This window comes from Ceratocystis lukuohia, assembly GCF_044167205.1.
Source record: "Ceratocystis lukuohia strain C4212 chromosome Unknown Supercontig8_pilon, whole genome shotgun sequence".
NCBI classification, from domain to species: Eukaryota; Fungi; Ascomycota; class Sordariomycetes; order Microascales; family Ceratocystidaceae; genus Ceratocystis; species Ceratocystis lukuohia.
The window spans coordinates 558235-580042 of NW_027263527.1; the positions used below are offsets into that span (position 1 = coordinate 558235).

A 21808-nucleotide genomic window follows, 5' to 3' on the forward strand; every position below is an offset into this window, starting at 1 on the left:
GCCGACCAATCGGTCACCATTGCCTTCTGATCCTTGATGGGCATGAAAGCCACCACTCAGTCAACTTTGAGCAATATTGTGAAGACAAGCACATAATCACACTGCGTATGCCAGCTCATTCATCTCACCTCCTTCAGCCTCTTGATGTCGGGTGCGTTGGGCCACTTAAAAAGGCCTGTGGTCGAGAAATTGAGCATCTAATCAAGTGCTCAATGCCCCACGTTTCGAAGACTGATTTCTTTCTGGCATTTTATGCTACCCGCCAAGCAGCTGTGGCAGAAAGTAATGTCAAAAGGGTTTCAAAGGGGTTGGGAGCGTTCTATTGAATGGAGAAAGTGTGATATCAAAGCCTGATGTGCAGCTACGTACCCCAACACCGATCGAGAAGGAGGCCGGCCGCCCTGACCCTTCGGTTCCTAGGGCCCCAGAGACAGCACTTGAAGCTAGGTGTCTGTTTGAATACCCCAAAAGACGCATCAACAGGCATAGGAGCAGCTCACCTGCGTCTATCCTTGAGGCACTCGCGCCATTAACCAAGGGAACAAGAGCAGCAATGCATCAGAACATTTTATTAGAGTCTGAGGTTCAGGACCCTCGACGGGCAAATGAGATCCTTAGCAAGCGGCGCAGAGCCAAAAGGAACCCGACTATGACATGGGGGGAAGGTGACTGTAGGTGAGGGGAGAGATAATATTGACCAGGAAGATGTTGATGCACAGGTGAGGGCGGAATTATCGAGAGTTGGGGATTCGGGAAGCTCAGCAGCCAGGGAAACGCGATGCGGAAGATGTGGTACAGGTGGCCAAAACTCAAGAACATGTCGAATTGCTGTTGCAATGTCTAGAAAAGAGAATAGTCATGAATTTCAATTGATTTATGTGTTTTATTAATTTTAGAAAGAATCGTGTCCAAAGGGTGCCGGTTTCTGTCCGACTTTCTATGTACATACGTTAGGGCTGGTGTTTCAGCGTCTACGATTCCCATGTCACGTCCATGACGACTACCACGCGACAGATATTACCTTACTAGGGTAGGCAAATTTTCATCGTAACTGTACTCATCGTAACTGTAATCGTCGTCACTCGACTCGTCGTCACTGTCCTCGACGGGTGGAGGCTCAAAGTCACTAATCGAGTTGAAATCAAACTCTTCAGGTGTCTCTGCCGGGCTTACATCAGCCTCTTCTGCTGTGTCTGTGTAGTTGAAATCCGCCCCTTCAACTGCGTCTATAGCATTTTGATCAGGGAGATTGGTGAGCTCGGGGAGGAGATGGCGGCTGTTATGTATCAGGATCTCCTCAACGAGCTGGCGGCCGGGAAAGTCCATGACAACAATTCCGAAACAGTTCCCCTCACCTTGCACCAGATATCGACCAAGCAATTCATTCATTCCAGGATTATTGCCGTACTGAGCGGCAACGCTAATGGGCCTGATGCCAAGATTACCTGTAGTGTGGGTGATGCGGAGTTTGTCGTCGTCGTTCAAACGATCAAGATTGAGATGGTATCTGACAGCAGCCCATTTGAAGCTCAAAAAAAGGCCCACAGGAGAAAGCCAGCTATTGTGATTAGAGACAGTATGCAAACCCCAGGGGATACCATAACGGCCGGGAGGGTTGCTCGCGAAGTCTTGCAGAATTACAATTTTGCCACGGGCCTCGCCAAGAGTAGGGAAAACAATGTCATAAGGATTTCCAGCGTGGATAGAGTATTCAGCACGATCACCTAAATCGGATCCAGGGACGAAATATCCTTCCATGGAGGTGATAAAGGTATTGAAATCAAACATACCGCCCTTCTGGATACGTAAAATGATGGTTTCGCTGGGGTATTCGTCGAGGAAATTATATATAGTGGTAAGGACACTGTCGAGGCTGTAACCTGTATCGGCCATTCCGTAATACACTGCCATTTTTTGGTCTATATATCGACAGGTAATCTCGATGTACCTGATGCCACCGAGAAGCTGCTGCTCCAACGGCACGTTTTGAGTCTGGAAGAGGCCATTTTCGACGCCGTACGACATAGAATTGTGAGTTCCAGGAATGACGAGCTGTGTTAAAGGGACATCGTCCTTCATCCTGCTCATCCAGGAGGATTGTTCGCCTTCGTCGAGATCAAAGGACCATTCATCCTCAATGTGGTTGAAGTAGCCAGCGTTACTAAAAGCTAGAAACGCTAGCGTTGCAAAAACAGAAAATCGCATATCAACGACGGACCCAAGTGAAACTCTAGCATCAATGATAGGTAAAGACTGGGGGGGAAGAAAAGCGCTAGATCCAGGGCAATAATCAAGTTGGAAAAAGGAATTAAAGCGGCCCAAGAGAGCGGATAAGTTGCTTTAATACCTGGAACGTGGTTGGGGCATCAAATCCCTTTCTACCATGAGGAAACGCCAAGTTCGGTGATGGCCGTCGATGCGACCCGCGCCTGCATCGTAGCGCATATGGACCTCAATGCAATCTTCTACTCTACGCGAAGTGGCACAGGACCGCAGCGTTCATCGGCCCTCTCCACGAGGGTTGTCTAAATCAATAACGGAAGTACTTGAAAACAGGGACGTGGCTCACAGGAAGGCAGTGCTGATTTTCCGCTATAAAATAGCAAAACCTCTGGATTGTGAAGTAATGCGATGCTTGCGGATATGTGTGACTTGGGTTCGCACATGTCATTTTTGCTGATGGTGCGGTTGACTGTGTATCTGACCACTTGGTGGCAGCCAGTGGAACATGCCTGCAGCAGCCAATAATTGCATGATTTGAGGCCTAGTAATCTACGTTATTGTAGATGTGACTCTGTATATGGTTAGATTTTAGAATCCTTTACCTATGGTTCATCAGTTGAACTCCTGTATCATTCTTTAATCACACACGATGAATGCCTGCTAGAAACTCAAGAAATGGCGCAGTTTATGCATAACCAAGCAAGAACTTGAACATTTAGAACTAACCGCTGCTCATCCAAACCCAGATCTATACTCCTATTATCCTTAACTGGAGGAACAAAAAACAGTAATGCATCAGAACAGCTAATCAGAATCTGAGGCTCAGGAAGGATAATGTTAACCAGGAAGATTTTTTATGCAACGTTGGGGGCGGAATTACCAACAGCCGGGGGTCCGGAAAGCCCGGCAGCAGCGAGAGAAAAGCGATGTGGACGATGTGGTACAGGCGCCCATAACTCCACAACATGTTAAATTGCTGTTAAAATGCCTAGAGAACAAAATAGCCTATGGGCATAAGAAGTCGTAAACTCGTATCTACTATTAAAATGCACCTTGAGGTCTGGCTGTCGCGTTACAAAGTTGGAAGCCCACGGTCGGCGAGCAGTCGGTTGGCCATTTTTTCAATACCATGCAGCCGTGGGGAGAATCCCCTTGAATCCAGGTCTAGAATAAACTGAACAATAATCTGCTCCTCTAGGTCGGATACTCTCCGTGAGTTAGAGATGGCATCGCGTCGTGAAGGATGCCATTGCATCGGCGTCGTAGAGTACGATAAGAGATCTTGTAGATCTCTGAAGCGCGATAGGGACTTAATTTAGGGTCTTTCATAAGGGCTTGAAGGGCAGGATTGATATTTGCCTCATTAACTGATAACGGCATAATTTGTGGGGGAAAGAATTCACTTAAAAGATAGGAAATGGTGGTTTGGAGAAGGATTAGACGCTCGCTTGTAACTTACGTTGTGTTTTTTTTTTAAATTCATGTCCAGAGGGTGCCGATTTCTTTCTCACTTCCCATGCATATACGTCAAGTATAACCCTGTTTCTGCATTTTGCGTCCTTGTTGTAGGGTTTAGGGTTCAGGGTCACATGACAGTCAGACCCTGACCCCGCTCTGAGATAGACTTACGAAGCGCCAGCTTCGGAAGTCTGTCACAGAGTTTGCTTCCTTCTTCATCAAGCTTTTAGAATCAGAGAATCGACCTACATTTTATGATAGCTATTCATACGAGACTCACGTATTTATACGCATCAACGTGAGTGATTATAGCGCTTGTTTACTGTGGTCAATAGTCGCAGGGTTACAACTGCCGTATCATAGACGCAGGCGTAACACCCACATTGTCTATCCTTATTCTTGGCAATTCAAGAGGAATAAACACCAAATAAGGGAGATAACAGGCGAGGAACTCACTAGTGTCCCAAATAAATGAGGAGTCCTCACCTTTTGCCCTGTCTGATTGATTAGATGAGCTAGGTCATAGTAGGATTGCCATATGATTCAAAGGAAAAGACATTGCGTCTAGTTATGTGGCCAGAATAGGGATTTCATGTTTGCCTTTGAGATCTAAAAGATCAAACACATTCATCCAATCTATCACACCAAGATGTTTCAAGACAAGAGCTTAAACGGGGCATCCCAGTAAACGTGTTTGAGCCGTGGCAGCGAGATGAACAGCTAAGATTAACAATTGAAGGTCAATGGGCTCAGGAACTTGCTTTCGTTATTTCCATGGATAGTGAACTAGCCAAATCACATGCAACAAATTGCTAGAACCGCTTTGGAAATAAGGCTAATGATCCTAGGATTGAGCGCAAGAAATCATCGCTACCAACAAACCTGTCGCACTGGCAGTGAGGGGCGCAAATAGGAGATTCTAGTTCCCATCGATTTGTGCCTTGTTCTACAGCTACTATCAAGGGTTGAGTTTGCAGGCTCACTATGGTTTTTTTAAAATTGAATGTATTCAACTCTAACGGGATTTGTAGAGGTCATAAGGTACGACTGTAGTGTTTATTGCAACTGGTATTCTGGGCAGGGTAGCTCACTCCTTTCACTAGGAGATTGATTTACGGTCCTGTCCTCGCAGCCAGTGACAGAACCAGTGTCTAGCTTGAGGGACCTCCTTTGCTAGCCGTTACAATATAGGCACCTCTCCTTGAGCTTGAGGCTATATTGGTAGAAACAATACACCGCTTCTTGAGTTATCTGCATCCTTGTTACTTCGCCGGCTTGCATGTAGCATGCGCCTTAGCGCCATGCTAAACCAACAGGACGATGAAGACAGATCTAGGCGCAAGCACAGGCACCATCACAGACGACACATTCAAGCTTAAGTTTAGCTAGGCTTCAAAGAAAACAGGACTAAGTGGGATTTTTTTCGTAGTGACATATTTTTATTTATTTGTACTGCAACCTTCGCCACCTTTTTAACATCAACCTCATTATTTCTCTATGTATCAAAAACCCAGATTCATAACATAACTTTCTAATACTGGGTAGGGGCAGGGGCAGTGGTAGGGTTAGGGTAAGAGTTGGTGTTAGGGCTAGCGTTGGAATCAGAGTAGCCGGGGGATGGAGGGGGTTGCTGACTGTAACCCTCGGCAGTGGAAATCTCTTCGTAAAACTTGTTAAACTTCAGGATCTGCTCAACAAGATTCTTGCCAGGGAAGTCCATGGAAATAACTCCAAGACGAGCTCTCCTGAATCCGAAGAGGAATTCATTCGAATCGCCCCCCTTGGTGTCCTTCAGGAAGATGCCAAGACGGCCATTCATGCCAGGATTTTTCTCATCGCCAGTGGCAATGCTAATGGGCTTAGAGCCAACACTAACTGTCATGTCAGTGATGTACAGCGTCTCAGCGCTCTTTCTAGAAAGACCTTCAATATGCTTCCTGACGGTGTGCCATTTAGCTCCCACCAACAGCTTGCCAACTCCAAACTTGAAGTGGTGGTTAGAGATAAGAGGAGAGCTCCAGGGGAAGCCAAAAACGCCGCTGGGTTTAGTGTCAAAGTCCTGCAAGATAAACAGCTTGCCACGGAGATCGCCAAGAGTCGGGAGAGTAGTGCTTGCAGGAGTACCTCTATTGTAGACATACTGGGCAGCACGATTGCCAATAGGAGTTCCAGGGTTTAAGTATCCACGAAGCAAGTCCGTGAAGGCCTGGGACCCGTTAAGCAGAGTACTCTTCTGGATGCGTATGATGACAGCTTCACGACAGTGGTCATCGAGGAAGTTATAAATGGTGGTCAAGACCTCCTCGAAATTGTAGCCAGTCTTGCTGGTTCCGTGGTATACCAACAGATTATTATCGGTGTTCTGTAGGGTGATGTCGATGTATCTGATACCACCAGTAAGCTGCTGGGCCAAAGGCGTGTCCTGGCCTCGTAGAAGGCCGTTATCTAGTTTGTCCGTCATGGAATTATGGGTGCCAGGGATAGACAAGCTTGACAGAGGCGTGTTGTCCTTGATGCGCTGCATCCAGTCAGCGTACTGGCCAGAACCGACATTAAACGACCAAGGGTCATTAATATTCTCTTCAGAGCTCTTGGCGTAGGTGAAGGCTAGAGAAGCCAGGGTTGCTAAGAGAGAAAAGCGCATATTGATAACAAGGTCAAAGCAGGTGCTCGTAGTACAGAAGCTCAAAGATGGGTAGCAGACGAAAGAAGGGAAGAAAGACGAGAAGACAAGAAGAGAAGACAAGAAGAGAAGGCAAGAAGAGAAGACAAGAAGAGAAGGCAAGAAGAGAAGACAAGAAGAGAAGGCAAGAAGAGAAGACGAGAAAGAAGAGTAGAAAGAAGAGAAGACAAGAAAGAAGACAAGAAAGAAAACAAAAAAGAAGATAATAAAGAAGACAAGAAGAAAGAAGAGGACTGATGAAGATGTGCTGATGAGTGAGAAAAGGAGATGTACTGCGTTAGACAGCGGGCATGCCATCATATTAATAGTCGGGATCTGGCCCGGCTTTGGCAACCTCACCTCGCTGAAGTCTAAAACCTAGTGAAAGCCATCATGATAGCCTAGCGATACACCCGAGTAGCCTTCGTTTGGTGGGCTAGAACTGGAACGATGATGCTATTGTCGCTCCTGCTCCTCTCTTGCTATTCCCAACCGAGAATGAACAAAGGGCCTATGATTAGCTGGCATGAATCCTTGGAATATCTCGAAAACTCTAAAAACATGGTGTAGCTGTCATTAGTGCATGTTCTTTCTAGTTTTTTTTCATGCTACAGGGCATGCATATCCTAGTGTGGAAACACATCTACTGGGAACCTAGCTAGCTGACCCCAGGGTTGTTTATTTATACTTCCATCCTTCGCAGCTACGCCCAAGCTAGGACCTCACACAAAAATGCCATGTTAGTTAGGTCACCCTCATATACTTGGAGACTTGGTAAAGATCTTCTGCATATTCATACATAGAATAGAACTCCGCCCTGGCCATAGCTTAGGGCGAAGTTCATGTGGCTTGTTCTTCTTCTTTTTTTTCTTCTTTTTCTTTTGTTTTTGCTCAGATTGCTGTTTAGTAGCTTGGCTTGCCCACCCATTGACCTTGACTAGCGTCCTCAGTGTCTTTTTTCACATGATTTGTGCCAAATTATGACCAGCTAGGGTTATAGGCACATAGACTTTTCTATGCAAGAGATTATCTACAGCTAGCGAACTTCATCTACTCAAACACTTTTTTTGACCCTTACTACTTGAAATATTTGGACTGCCAAGGGCTCGCTAAAACATACGAAGCATAGGAGCTTCAAAGTTTTTGCGTTTTTTTTGCGTTTTTTTTGCGTTTTTTTTTCGTTTCTTTAGTCTCTCAATTTATTATCGCATCGCGGCTAGCTTTGTGACATATGTCAGGTCAGCACTTAAACTTGCGGGGGCATATGAATCTTGCAGAGAAAAATCTAACCCTGATTTGTAGGAGCAGCCATTATTTTTGGCAGAAAAATACGTAGTAGGGGCATGTACTCTTACCTGGAATGGTTCTAATTTTAGTCACTCTATCTATGCCTGTCAAGGCGCGAGGTACATAAACCCCCCCATTTGGTACTCCGACTCCCTTTTTTGCTTACTAAACCTTTTTTTGCTTACTAAACCCTTTTTAGCTTATATAAGCAAGATTTTTCTGCGACCCCCCCTTAGCAGCACTAGCAAGCAGACTACAGATACAGCAGATGGAAGCAAACAATACAGTGGAAATTATTTATTCAGTAGCTCAGAATACCTAAGAGGACATGCCTTTGAAGTCATTATATGGCCAACCTGATGACACTTGCTACATCTTGGATCTTTCCTTTTCATAGGCTCAACATTCTCAAATCCAGACGGCTCGCGCCTCGTACTTGTGGCCGGCTGGGTAGGTCGTCTGAAAGTCGGGGTCTTCAATGGCTCTAGTATAGGATTTTTCTGAAGTTGATTCCGTTTGAGATGCCAATGGGAGTGAAAATATTGAATGGAAAGACTCTGGTTTGTTTCTTGAAGTAGCTTAAGAGTGTGGACACATGGTAGACCAAGAGAAGAAGTGAACGAACGGGTACAAGCTTTCAGGGGCTTTCCAAGAAGCTGGCCCTGCTCTTGGACTTTGCGTAAAGCCTGGTGTGAAACCCAGCCACGGACAGCTTCAAATCTTGTCCCAGAGATATCTAGAGGAATAGACATTCTTTGTGAGATTTGTGTTTGGCGAAGCTCTTTCATCTGAGCCAAGATTACATTCTTGATAACTTTCCAAGCATCGAAAAGATCAAATCTTGAAGTTCCCAAGTGCGATTTGATCAGCCAATGAATTCCTTCAACCCTTGAAGTAGCGGTATTACCAAAGTGCAAGTGCTTGTCCACCCATGCTTTTACAAGCCGTTCCTTGTGTGGGGCGAGCCAGTATGTCAAGACATACCCAACCTCTTGAAGGTATTGTGAGGCGTACTGACACCTAAATCTTTCAACACGAGTCTTGTAGGTTTCTTCGTCTGGCGATGAGATTATGGAGTGCCAGCATCCATAAAACTCCTCCCATGCCTTGGTCTCTGGACTATCGGGTGACTCATTACGCTTAAGGCCAAAAGCTGGTTGGCAGTGTTGGAGAACTGCCTTATTAGCATGCCAAAGGCAAAGCAAGGCAGCAGCAGAAGGGAAATATACTGGAACAGCATTCATGATTGCCTGGCATCGATCCTTAAGAACAACAGAAGGAAGCCCTTGTTGATATAAAGACTTGAGGTGTTGTAATGCCCATAAATAATCATCCTCTGTCTCCCCCGAGAGGAATGCAAATGCGATGAAAAATGATTTTTGGGAGGAATCCACCCCAATCATATCCAGGAGTGGCATAGCATACTGGTTTGTCTTGTATGTGCAATCAAGTAACAAGACATCAGGGTTTTCTTGCAGATATGCTATCGAATCAGGATGTGCAAAGAAAAGTGCTGTTAGATGATTTTCTGAATTAACCCGAACCTGGTACCTAAAGCCTTCTTCGGTGAGTTGCTCGATGAGGGCTTGTATGCTGCTTTGCCCTTGGCGTAAACCTCGCTTCACAGCTTTAATTTCGTTTCGAATGTCCTGTGCTGTTGCGAGCGTATCCGACGTAGTATAGATATATGTCCTGATATTTCGAGGGGGAGCGCCAGCTGCTACTAGATCCGAAATCTTAGATCTATCCTCCTTTCGGAGAGCGCGATGTGTAGGGTGCCCAGATGGGTCATCACTTGGCGGATGATTATGCTGGGCGTATTCTTTGCCTGGCCGGTGAACTAGGGTCCAGGAATGCCTATCTGGCGATTCTTTAGCTAATACTGAAAACTTGCAGCCAGTTACTCGACTTGAAGTTCGGCGTTTTCGTATAGCTGAAGGGTCTGGTAGATTTTGAGTTCGATCGCAAGCAACAACAGCTTTTGTCCGGCCAGTTGTAGTCTTTTTAGACCTTCTAGTTACAAATGCATAGCCTCGAGGCTTTGCCCAGGCATTCGCAGCAGCAATGAGAGCTTGGCGAGACTCGTAAGTCCCCTCAGGCGGAAGGACATCGTCCGGAAATTGACTGATTTGTAGCGCCTCTGTTACATCGAAAGCATTTGAAGCGTCTGATACAGCGTTTGCTTCCATCTTTATCTGCTATCACTGGTGTATCTGGTGTATGTAGCGTAGTGTATCTGGTGTATGTAGTGTAGTGTATTTGGTGTATCTACAGTTTTTTCACTGCTAAGGGGGGGTCGCAGAAAAGTCTTGCTTATATAAGCTAAAAAGGGTTTAGTAAGCAAAAAAAGGTTTAGTAAGCAAAAAAGGGAGTCGGAGTACCAAATGGGGGGGTTTATGTACCTCGCGCCGCCTGTCAACTAGGGCTTAGTAATAGATATTAAGAGGACATACTGAACGTCCTCGAAGGAGGAAGTAAGTCATTGTTGAAGTTGTTCTCTGTCTATCTATTTCTTGCCTGAAGAGCGGATCTCAACTGATTTATATATCCATCACTACCATGTGTAGATCAAGCACATGGGCCTTGGAAGAAGGCCCTTTATGACTGATGCTAACCCTAACATCTGGGCGAACTAAATCAGGGTCAGCAATCCTGGTAACCCTTGGATTACTGTTGCGTAGCGCACTACACATGTTAAGTAGCATTCCACACATGCCCCACTTCTTCATACTTCTTGTGGATGAACACCCTATCATGAATCCTCATGAGCACCATACAAAAGGAATGAAGTGCAAGGACGTAATGTAGAAGTAAAACCTTTAATGAATCAACTGATTCAAACATCAAGATATATTTTACAGCATATTTATAACTTTAATGAGAATGGGTTTATGATGGGCCAAATTGCAGGCGGTATGGTTGTCATGGGCGTGTCCGCTCAAGTAAACTATAATAGGATCTGTTTTTTGGGGCCTGTGGATCTTGGTTAGAATGACAGATTTAACGTCATCTATAGGCGAGCGGACCACTTGATCCTAAATTTCTTGGTCTCTTTCTGTAAGAGGCAGACATTCTGTGAGTCCTCGAGACCAGGGTGTGTCACATGACTGGTCAGCTGACAGACCCTGCACGATGATCCTTCTGGTTGTTGTCTGGGGTATGTACTTCTCTACCCCTCTTCTGTTTAGAATCTAGATAGTTTGATAGTTTGAATGATAACGCATATTTGAATTTACACTTTCTTTTTCACGACATTACTCTAATAGGCTCCTCTTCAATTGAATCAAGGCCATCGCTAGCTATTCAAACTATAAAACTATATCCCGAAAATAGCACTAGGGCGACAGAAAATCTTTATAATGCTCTGGGGACCATTTTTGTTTGTAGAATGAACGGCCAACGCGCCTACAAGGATATCCGCGCCAATTCAATTAAGTTGACAGAACTAGAAGAGAACACCCTTTGTGAATACACCATTGACTTGGATTTGCGAGGACTTTTGCCCTGGCCTACAGATGTGAAAGATATGGTGAATATCCTTCTGGCTAAATGCGATCCAGGATGCGTCGGGAAGCTTTGGGCTTTGAACTTCGTCAAACGATAACCAGAGCTCCGGAAGTGTTTTAATCATGCATACACCTACCAAAGAGCCCTTTGTGGAGATCCTGACAAAATAAGCGGGTGGTTGGGTTGGCACTTGTCTAGAGCATGAAGTTGCAGGCTCCAATACTAGCTAGCCCTCCTCAAGCCAATAGAAGCTGGCTCATAGTTTACTTCTATTAAAAGTCGGATTGCCTGTCATCGTAGCATCTCTCCAACATCTACTTACAGCGCTGTGGATCAAATCACCAAAGGGGCGAAGGCAATGATACCTGAGATAGCCCTTCTCAGGTCTGAGAGCAAGATGCTTCGGGAGGCTAATTATGCTTTGAGCAAACAGCGATGGGCTAACAAAATACTTCTCTAGAAGGGAGGAAGCCTTACTATAAAGGATGGACATTATTCACTAGACTAAAAAGATGTGGATGACCATCTAGAGAAAGAGATGCATGAGAATGGCAGCCGCGAACACCGATCTGCGATGGCTGTTGAGCACTGTAGTATCTGTGGCAAGATCGGTCACGATGCGGACTTACAAGGATGATTCAATAGTAGTGGCAGGATTTAGCTCTTAATAGTTTGAATTTGTCCCTTTCGTTGTGGTGGTGTAATAGAGTCTTTCTGGTTGCAGATGTGGGGAAGGGGCCGTGGTCCGCACGCTTATGAACCACGCCACATGCACCTGTTGGATACAAATATTTGACAAATTCCGCCGTCGATATGCGGCTCTCTCTCTTCACGACGCTAACTTCTCCGGCCCCCAGTCGCGCTAGCAAATGCAAATATATCCTTGATTCTTCGTCTTTTGATCTCGATGCTAGCCTAAACGCACAGAGCACTGCCTTCAGCCTCACATAGCACAAGTGCTATTTACAAGTTATACCAAAGGAGACATGAAAAATTATCATGAACGACAAAAAGGTGACTGTAAGAAAATCAGTGAACCAAGAGCAAGGTCTTGTTCACTCACTCTACTTTCCGCTAGCTATCACAGAATATATGTATGTCACGTGACCCGGGGTTAGGACTTGGATACTGGATGGCTAGGACCTAGGGGTCATGTGTCAACAGTATCCTTTGCGCCACTCATATCCGTTGCTACCGCCTCGCGACTCAAGGCAACACAAAGAGCGATGTTGAATGTAACGTCAACCCCCCTTAAATGATAGGTTATAAGTCCTACTCGCTCAGTAGTGCCCCGAAGAAAAATCAGAGGTCGAGAACAAAGCGATGGTTGATCCGAACACGTTAGTATTGTCCTGTTGCAGGGCTGCCACCTCGCCGTTAACAAGAACCATGTTGATGGCGGCCTTGGTCGTCAAACCATACATGGACATCAAACTGTTATCTATGTGGACCATGTCACGCTGGCAATCCTCGGTCTTGAGGCACTGTTGCGAGTAGTTATCAAAGAAACTGTACATGCCAGCGCCATAGATCAAAATATCTGAAGAATCAACAGCGCGCAGGCCAATGGTGCGAGTGCAAAGTTTATCATCTTGGCAGATTGTCTCAAAGTCAGGGTCATTGTAGTCTGTGTTGACCGAAAAGGGTTCCATTGAAGAAGGATTGCCCTGGAAGTAAGCAGTCTCCGTCTGAATTAGGCCCATAAAGACGTTCTTTGCATTGGAAAGCTGGTAGTTGTATACAACGTTGTGTTCTGAGCTGGTACCCCACAGCCAAGCACCCTTGGTAGACTCAATCAAGATTCCCCGTCCGTTGTAAATATTAATCTGAGAATGATCTGTGAGGTCGAGCTCATGGTCAGCGACCCAGAACCAGATATTCTAAAAGTACGCCGAAGCAGTCTTGGTCAGGTGGAACAACAAGAAGGCTCCAATGCATTCGGGGTTAGCGCTAGCCTCGACCGAGGAAACCTTCTTGCAGGTATCAGACTGCAACTGAGTACCAGCTGAGCCGCCAATACGGAAATGGGTATCCCATAGACCTGACTTTGACGCGGTCTCGCTCTCCAAGTTCCACTCAATCATGATAGCGCCAGGCTGAGCACCCACAGTTTCAAATATCAGCTCGGTGATTTCGACGTTGCCAATATCGCCAGGCTTTCCGACGCGGAAAACAGGCTTAGGGCTAGTTTGGTCTTGAAAGGTCTTGTCACCACCAGCCATGATCAAAGGCCAAGCTTCGCCGGTAATCTTGATATTTTTAGGGACCTCAATGGTATCAGTGATAAGGTAAGCGCCGTGGTCAAAGTAGACAATCTGATCCTCGGTGGTTTCATCGAAGATCTTTTGGATGATAGCAGTGTCATCGGCAACACCATCACCCTTGGCACCCTTGTCTCTGACGCTGATAAAGGCTGAAACATCGGCTTCCTGGTACTGGGGCTTTGAGCGAGTAACAAATCGGCCATTGGAGTCAAGCAGGACGTCTGGCTTTGTAGGGACATTCTGAGCGCCTTGAACGGCAGACCCAGAGGAGCCCGCGTAGGCACGACCTTGAACGAAACCATCGATCTTTTGGTTGCCTTTAAGAATAATCTCCTTTGATTCGGGGTTGAGGATAGCTGTGGGGACGTTGTCAGACATGTCAACATTATCGAGGATCAAGGTGCCATTGGTGAATGTGTTGCTGGTGCTGTAAGTACTATGGATTCCAATCGGAGTGTTGGAAATTTTGCTATCAACCAAGAGGATTGAGCCAGTGGCAGTAGTAGCACCCATGTCGATACCGACTCCGCAGTTGTCAATCGTAACACCATGAAAAGTCCAAGCCCAGTTCCAGTTCATGTAGACAGCAGTCCTGCAGTTGTTGAAGGTCAAATTACGGGTAGTGAACTGCTGGTTGCCAAAGAAAGCTCCGTAGTTGCCGCCGTTGAAAGTAAGGTCGGTCATGAAGCCTCCAGAGCCATTGTCCATGAAGATGCCTTGCTGCTTGTTCTCCTCGCCACCATCGGTGCGCATGTTGAATTCAATATTTTGCAGAGAAGTGGCCTGGGCAACCTGCCAGTGGATACCGGCACCAGCAGAGAAAGGCATGTCAGTCAGGTCAATGACAAAGTTGCGGACTTGGCGAAAGAAGTTGTTCTGGTTGGTGAACTAGTTGTTGCCATTGTTATCATAAGGGTTAGAATCCATGACAGCCATGCCAGCAAAGTCGGAGGTAGCTTTGATAACGGGCAGAGAAAGGGCATCGCCAACCATGTGAGAATAGTAGTACATGACAATAGGCGCGCTAACACGGTAGGTTCCGGGGGGGAAGTAGATGATGGCAGGGGTGACAGTACTCGGGTCGCACTTCAGTCCACAACGGTTACCAGAGGAAATGGCGTCATTGATGGCGGCAGTGTCATCAGCCAAGCCGTCACCCTTGGCGCCAAAGTCTTTGACATTGCGGAAGATGGAATAGCCGTCAGCGTTCTCAGTAGAGTAAGCAACAGTACCCTGACGCTTGATTTTGGCAAACCACCAGTCAGAAGCACCAGTGTCACTGCCATCATTGTAGATTGCAGGAACAGCTGAAGGGGCAGAAACATAAGATGATGTAGTAGAAGCGGGTGTAGCAGTAGCAGTACTGGAAAATAAGCCAAGGGCCATGATAGCCGTCAGCAAGAAAGCAGAAACCATGGCTGCCGTGAGGCAGATGTTATGGGACAAGTGTATGAGGTTCCCCAAGGTCTTAAAAAAGAGGGAGAGAGGAAAGCTTAGCACTGGGGAAACGAGGAAAAAAAAACTCTAGTTATCACAGCGAATGGGTTGTCTTCTTGTATGAAGTGAAGTGCTAGGTAGACTGGGTACAAACAAACAAGCATCCTACATGTACTAACTACCGCGACCTAAAAAAAGCCTAACTCAACATTTAACTTACAAACAGCATATTCGTATCCCGTTCTTACGGGGCTTGTGTATGTGCATTGGTGAGCGGAGATTCGTGATGCGTAAATTTGATACTGCTTATGCCTGTATCCCGAGTCGTCCTACATCTGACAAATAGATGTGGTTAGACTAAATTTGGACTTCTTAACGATATTAAGTGGTTTTGTTGTTGGGAAATATGAGTGATGGAAGACTTAGTGGTATCTACTTTCTGGGCTATTCGTTTATAGCATAAGTGGCCTTCGGTACTGATCTTTGCCTTCTAGTTCCGCAGTACACTAGATCTATCCCTTTAAGATGATGCCAACATGGTCAAATCCTGTGGCCAAATTTTCGCATTTACCTGTGATCAAGCCGGGCTAATAGCGAGCCATTTGTGTATATAGCGAGCTGGAAAACGAGACCTATAAAGAATTACATTTGTTTACAAACAGCATAAATCCGCGCTGTTGCTGCCAGAGACGTTGGGCAAGGATAATAGGCGGTGGAAATGTTGTACTGAGAAACTCAGGTCTGGATATGGTGTATCTCGACTCCTTGCAAGTTGACATCCGGCGACGCCTACATCCGCCTCCCCCCATTCCTATTTCCGCCTCCCCCCCTGTTTTTTTTTGGATTACATAACGTAAGTTACAAGTGAGCGCCTAATCCAAGTGAGTGCCTAATTTCTTTCCCACCTACATTCAAGATTCTTTCATAAAAACACAATAAAGCATCTTATTGAGTAAAATTGATTTTTATTCTCTTCTTTAGATGTCTTGACACCAATCTAACATGTTCTTGAGTTATGACCAGCCTTACTTAATCTTCCACACTGCCTTTTCCTTGCCAGCTCTGACCTTCCCTAACCACCACTTCTTGATAGTTCAGCCATCACCTGCACATTAACATCTTTCTGATCAATTTCATCTCTTCCCTCACCTGCAGTGAGCTTTCCTCCATTCTGTAGCCAGGTCCTTTTTGCTCTACACTGCTTACTAACAGTCACATTTGCCTGTTGATGAATCTGGTTCTCAGATTTCAATAAGGCATTGTCATGCATTATTGCCTTTGTTCCCTTTGAAAGTTACTTAAATGCCCTAAGAATTGATGAAGGAGCTTCTTTGATGCCACCTCACTCATCTTTCGAGGTATTCAAATTGTGCAGCTACAGACTCCAACACTGGCTATGGAGGAGGCCGGCCTCCTGGACCCTTGGGTCTCAAAGACCCCAAAGACAGTGCTTGAGGCCAGCTAAAAATCTGAATACCTCAAAAGACAAGTGAGGCATGATTGAAGTAACTCTCCCTCATGAATTCATGAGACACTTAGGTCATTTTCAAAGGGAATAATGGAAATAATGCATTGGAATGCCTTATTGAAGTCTGAGAACCAGATGCTTTGACAGGCAAACATGACTGTTAGTAAGCAGTGTAGAGCAAAAAGGACCTGGTTATCAGATGGAGGAAAGGTCACTGCAGGTGAGGGAAGAGATGAAATTGATCAGAAAGATGTTAATGTGCAGGTGATGGCTGAACTATCAAGAAGTGGTGGTTAGGGAAGGTCAGAGCTGGCAAGGAAAAGGCAGTGTGGAAGATTAAGTAAGGCTGGTCATAACTCAAGAACATGTTAGATTGGTGTCAAGACATCTAAAGAAGAGAATAAAAATCAATTTTACTCAATAAGATGCTTTATTGTGTTTTTATGAAAGAATCTTGAATGTAGGTGGGAAAGAAATTAGGCACTCACTTGGATTAGGCGCTCACTTGTAACTTACGTTAACCAATTTTAGCTTATGTGAGCAGTGTTTTGAATGTAGATTAGATACAGCAAATGGAGCAAGGAGATACACAACTCTAAATTCACCAAATACACCAAATACACCAGATACATCAGTTAGAGATGGAGTCAGACACTGTATCAAACGCTTTCAATGCTGTAAATGCAAACAACACAGCAGATGGTGTAGCAGACAACTCGGAGGCGCTACAAATCAGACAATTTCCTGACGATATCCTCCCCCCTGAAGGGATTTACGAGTCCAGTTACTTCAAGAGACAAACCAGAATCTTTCCCTTCAATACTTTCATCCCCATTGGCATCTAAAACGAAACCAACTTCAGCAACAGCCTATTTTAGAGCCATGGAGATGCCTGGCTTTCAGAGCACCCACTCAGCCAGTTACAAGTACGAGGCGTGAGCTGTCTGGATTTGAGACTGTTGAGCCTAGGAGAAGGAAAGCATCAAAATGTAGCAAGTGTCATCAAGTTGGCCATATAATGACTTCAAATGCATGCCCCCTTAGTTATTCAGAGCTTCAAAATACATAATTTCCACTACATTATTTACCTCTATCTAGTATGTATGTATGTATTTTTTAATGTACCTCTATCTGGTGTAGTTACAACATCTGCGTTGCTAGGAAGGGCCCAAAACACTGCTCACATAAGCTAAAATTGGTTATGTAATCCAAAAAAAAAACAGGGGGGGAGGCGGAAATAGGAATGGGGGGGGGCGGATGTAGGCGTCGCCCACTACTATGTCATCACGGCCTAATGACAACACCTGGACTGGCGGGCTTAAGGGTGACGAAGGTTTTAGCAAGGAGCTTAAGTCCGGCTAATGTTAGCCCACAAAGATACGGCTAGAAAACGGTCCTACGCCTTCCCTCCATACTGGACCGATATGTTCTTGTGGTGGCTAAGGCTAAAATGCTCTATTTCTCCTGGTTATAGCTAGATAGGGAAGTTCTGTCAACGTCGTGTTGTCTGCCTCTCACGTAGCATCTCTACTCTGCGACCATTCTTCTTCATTGAAACATCACTACATCCACCTCTGCTAGACACACGACAGGTGCTGATTTTGTAGATATCAATACTGCCGCCGTGTTCTTTCTTGAGTGTAGAGAGTGGAGGTATTGTGAAATGCCTCTCTACCAGCCTATTGAACCTTTCTTAAAGTTAACCCCTAAGCCAAAGTTTAGTGGAAGTACTTTGTAGAGATTTGCAATAGAAGCATATTTCTACGCGACAACTTAGCTATAGTCGAAGCCATGATCAGCAAGCCCATCAAAAGACATGCTATAGACAGGACATTGAACTACTGGAGTACTGCTATAATCCTAATAGTGAGCTCCCGGAACCTTTGAAGGGCTTAAGTCTCTCACTTTGTGGCTCAAATTAGTAATGTTAATGGCCTTGTTTAAGCATTGTAGGTTAGTTTGACGTCCGACAGTCTAGTACGTTCAAACTCACATTATCCACTAGAAGGCATCACATATGATATTACTAATTGCACTATTCATGGTGACTGATTGGTGGTGTGTAAAAAGGAAGAGGGGTAGTAGGCGGGACTAGCATAGTATTACGCATAGTTGAAGTCAAGCAGAGGCTGATCAGAGATGCCCAATCTAAGGTTGCTGCCGCGTAGATGATGTACTGATAGCTCATTCATCAGACCCAAGAGGTAGAGTCTCCTAGAATGGAAATGATACATCTTATTCTACTTTGAGTGTGATGGTGAACTGGAAACATCACTCTTCCAAACGACATGCGATAGGCAAGCGACCTCATTAACTCAAATTGCCAAATCTTGGATAGAAGAGGAGACCTAATTTCCTGTTTTCCATGTATTTACAGCTACCCCAGATTCATGTCTACCCAAAAATAACGATAAAAGTACCGGCAGATTGCTAACAAACAGACCGCACTCTGTTGAATGCAAAAGATTGGGTATACTTCACAGTCCAGAAGATAAAAAATATGCCTCTTTTTTTTTTTTTTTTTTTTTTTTTTGGTACATGACAGCTTCAGGAGGAGAGCGAGTAACAAGCTTGCTTGGGAGCACACGAGCTTCTCCCGCCCGAGATCTGTGGTCAGCCCTGCAGAGGGTCAATTCTGTCCGGCCGGTAACCAATCCGGCGTCGTTTGATCTTAGTGATTCCAGTAGGCGTTAAATAAATTCAAAACAAATCAAATCAAATCAAAAAATATGCCTCGCCCTTCCCTTCAGATCTAAGAGTTTAAGTCCGAACTCGTCTAATCTATATCATTACGTTGGGGACGCTTTGTCACACGGCAGTCCATCATCAGCCACATCCGTGGCATCCTCCATATCTTAAAAAAAAAACTACCATTCATACTTGAAACCATGTAGGCCCGATGTGAATTCCACCATTAATTTGCTTTGTTAATGTTCATAATAGCTTATTAACCTTGACTCAATAGAGCTGCAAGGTAAGAAGGTAATGGGGAAAATGGGATACCATTGACTAACAATATCCAGAACGGAGCGCTAAAGCCGGAGGATAAACCCCTGTCGTACATTGCATAAGATGCGCTAATTGTAGAATAGATCTTATTGTTTGAATCAGTTGTCTTTTTAATAGTTTTACTTCATTCCTTTTGTATTGTGCTCACTCATGAGGCTCATGAGGATTCATGATAGGGTGTCAACCTTTTCATGAATGTTCAGTCACAAGAGGTGTGGGTCTTGGTTTTGAGGAAGTGGGACAGGGCATGTAGGGGATGCCACTTAGCATGTATAGTGCACCACGCAACACTAATGTCTCCCAGGCTAGTACTGGCCTCTTCTGTGCCTAGCGCCCTACGAAAGGGTTAACGCCCCATCACCATTCCTAAAGCACAACAGGCGTGGGTGTAAGGGAAGCGTCGTCAGCATGTGGTTATGTGGCTTTATATCTTTGTTGGATGTCAGTCTATTGAACGTCCAGACAAACTTCACTATTAGTCTGCACTCCTAACAAGCACTAAAATGCAAGAGCATCCAAGTCCTTATATCAAATGGGACATGTAGTGATTACTATCATAGCTGACTACATGCATGAGCTTCAACGGGACATCTCGGCCAAAGAGGGCTAACTTGCATACAAGTGATTCACGGCCATGATTCTTTTAAAGGGATTTTCTTTTTCAAATTGACAATCTCAATCGACCAGTCTCTATGAGGTTTAGGCCATGGCTCCAGTCAAGCTAGGTTACTTGTCAGTTTCCAAAATATATCTTTTTAATGGTTGCGTAAGTCTTGAAGAATATACATGGGTTTCCGCGTTAAATGGCCGGAGTTAATCATCACGATGAGGAAAGATGCAGGCGTATAAATTCGACACTGGCCATACACACAACCGAGCATGGCACGCTCTGATTAATTTCCCACTTGCTGTTGATTGGGATTCATGCAATCAATGAATATCAATAAAAATTGCTTCTTTCTCATTTATCCATGATACACATCGTCAGTTTCGTGATTACCGTGTAAATTAGCCATTGTTAGAGCTTTCCAACGTGCAAGATAAGCGAATGCACCAAAATATCGACCTTCAAGACAAAGCATAGCTTAAAAACACAACACAGCATCTAATCAATTGAAACTAAGTGCTGTGCTCTTCCGTAGACCCCGTGACAACTATTTGAAATGTTTTTGAGTTATAAACAGCCTTACTCTTAGTTTCACACCGCCTTACCCTCGCCAGCCCCGGCCTTCCCTGACCACCGCTTCTGCCATCACCTGCACATCAACGTCTTTCTGATCGATTTCGCCCCTTCCCTCACCTAAAGTCAGCTTGCCTCTCTTCCGTAGCCGGGTCCTTTGAGAGGAATGAGCTGGTATACAAAGTGTGATGATGGGGTTGTCTTCACCATATTTCTCAAAATCGACTGAGTGGTGGCTTTCATGTCCATCCAGGATAAGAAGCTGATAGCGACTGCTTGATCGGTCCTTGTTCGGTAATCGAAGTGCTTGAGCCATTGAAGACCTGTATCATTGTCGGCCCACCCATTATGAGTCGTGGCAATAGCCTAATCAATCCCCTGGCAGGTTCTTTTCTCGGTACCAGCTGGAGAGGTGATATTGGCCCGCAACCATCATGAGTGGTGCGACCGCCTAGCCTTTGGCATTAATCGCCTGAATAACTGTGACCCATTCCAGGTTTCTAGGCTGCACCGATTTAGCCTTTCAACGGCTTGCTGTACCTGTGACGACCATTCCACTTGCAATAACATCTATCGTAAAGCCAGTCTCGTCACAGTTGTAGATATCAGCTAGGCTGATACCATATTTTGCGATTGTGTTCTCCACAAGCGTGAACCAACCGCAAATAATGGCTGGATCTTCGCATTTGGCCCCCTTGTAGTCGTATCTACGATTAAACCACGTCTTGAGGTCTGGCTGTCGCTTGACAAAGCTGGAAGCCCAGCGCTTGCCAACGGGTAATGCGTCGCGGTCGGCGAGCAGTCGCTTGACTATTTCTTCAACACTACGTAGTTGTGGGGGAAACCCTTGCAAATCCAGGCCAAGAATGAACTTGATAATGACTTGCTCTTCTAGATAAGATGGTCTTTGTGAGTTGGGCATGGTATTGCGCCAACATTGAAGGCCATTCTGTCGGCGACGAAGGGCATGATAATTCACCTGGTATAATCTTGCGGCAGGTTGGAGACGTAATTCCGGGCTATTTTGAAGGGCCTGAAGAGCCAGGACAATATTCGCCTCATTTCTTGGTGGTGCCATATTTCTTGGTGCACAAATAGTCAGTTAGGTGCGAAGAGGAGAGGCTGGAAAGCTTTTGGTGCATTCGCTTATCATTGACGTTGACGATCGAATTCTAAAACTAAAAGTCGCAATATCTTCCTTATTCTGCTCTATCCTTCAAATCTTGATGCTCTCAATTAATTTCCAAGCGCCTTTCTTGTACTGCTAACATTGATTATCGTGGCCTTACCATATATCTAGAGCACTTCGAGTC

At 45.2% G+C, this 21808-nt stretch overlaps 6 protein-coding genes across 6 annotated transcripts; all 6 read right to left on the reverse strand.

The window, feature by feature from the left end:
• Positions 1 to 1017: 1017 nt before the first annotated feature.
• On the reverse strand, positions 1018 to 2205 carry HOO65_080139 (1-phosphatidylinositol phosphodiesterase; the record flags this gene model as incomplete). Its single annotated transcript, XM_071001467.1, has 1 exon — positions 1018 to 2205. The coding sequence occupies one exon, from the start codon at positions 2203 to 2205 to the stop codon at positions 1018 to 1020; it is 1188 nt and encodes a 395-aa protein (XP_070856369.1).
• Positions 2206 to 5212: 3007 nt separating this feature from the next.
• On the reverse strand, positions 5213 to 6325 carry HOO65_080140 (1-phosphatidylinositol phosphodiesterase; the record flags this gene model as incomplete). Its single annotated transcript, XM_071001468.1, has 1 exon — positions 5213 to 6325. The coding sequence occupies one exon, from the start codon at positions 6323 to 6325 to the stop codon at positions 5213 to 5215; it is 1113 nt and encodes a 370-aa protein (XP_070856370.1).
• A 1713-nt stretch (positions 6326 to 8038) lies between these two features.
• HOO65_080141 (mutator-like element transposase) lies at positions 8039 to 9819 on the reverse strand (the record flags this gene model as incomplete). Its single annotated transcript, XM_071004231.1, has 2 exons — positions 8039 to 8103; positions 8256 to 9819. The coding sequence occupies 2 exons, from the start codon at positions 9817 to 9819 to the stop codon at positions 8039 to 8041; spliced, it is 1629 nt and encodes a 542-aa protein (XP_070856371.1).
• A 2598-nt stretch (positions 9820 to 12417) lies between these two features.
• On the reverse strand, positions 12418 to 14229 carry HOO65_080142 (Glucan 1,3-beta-glucosidase; the record flags this gene model as incomplete). The annotated part of the gene is made up of 2 exons (XM_071004226.1): positions 12418 to 12895; positions 13028 to 14229. The coding sequence occupies 2 exons, from the start codon at positions 14227 to 14229 to the stop codon at positions 12418 to 12420; spliced, it is 1680 nt and encodes a 559-aa protein (XP_070856372.1).
• Positions 14230 to 14289: 60 nt separating this feature from the next.
• Positions 14290 to 14817, reverse strand: HOO65_080143 (exo-beta-1,3-glucanase Exg0; the record flags this gene model as incomplete). The annotated part of the gene is made up of 1 exon (XM_071001469.1): positions 14290 to 14817. One exon carries the CDS (start codon positions 14815 to 14817, stop codon positions 14290 to 14292), a length of 528 nt encoding a protein of 175 aa, XP_070856373.1.
• A 6201-nt stretch (positions 14818 to 21018) lies between these two features.
• On the reverse strand, positions 21019 to 21573 carry HOO65_080144 (uncharacterized protein; the record flags this gene model as incomplete). Its single annotated transcript, XM_071001470.1, has 1 exon — positions 21019 to 21573. One exon carries the CDS (start codon positions 21571 to 21573, stop codon positions 21019 to 21021), a length of 555 nt encoding a protein of 184 aa, XP_070856374.1.
• Between the last annotated feature and the right edge of the window lie 235 nt (positions 21574 to 21808).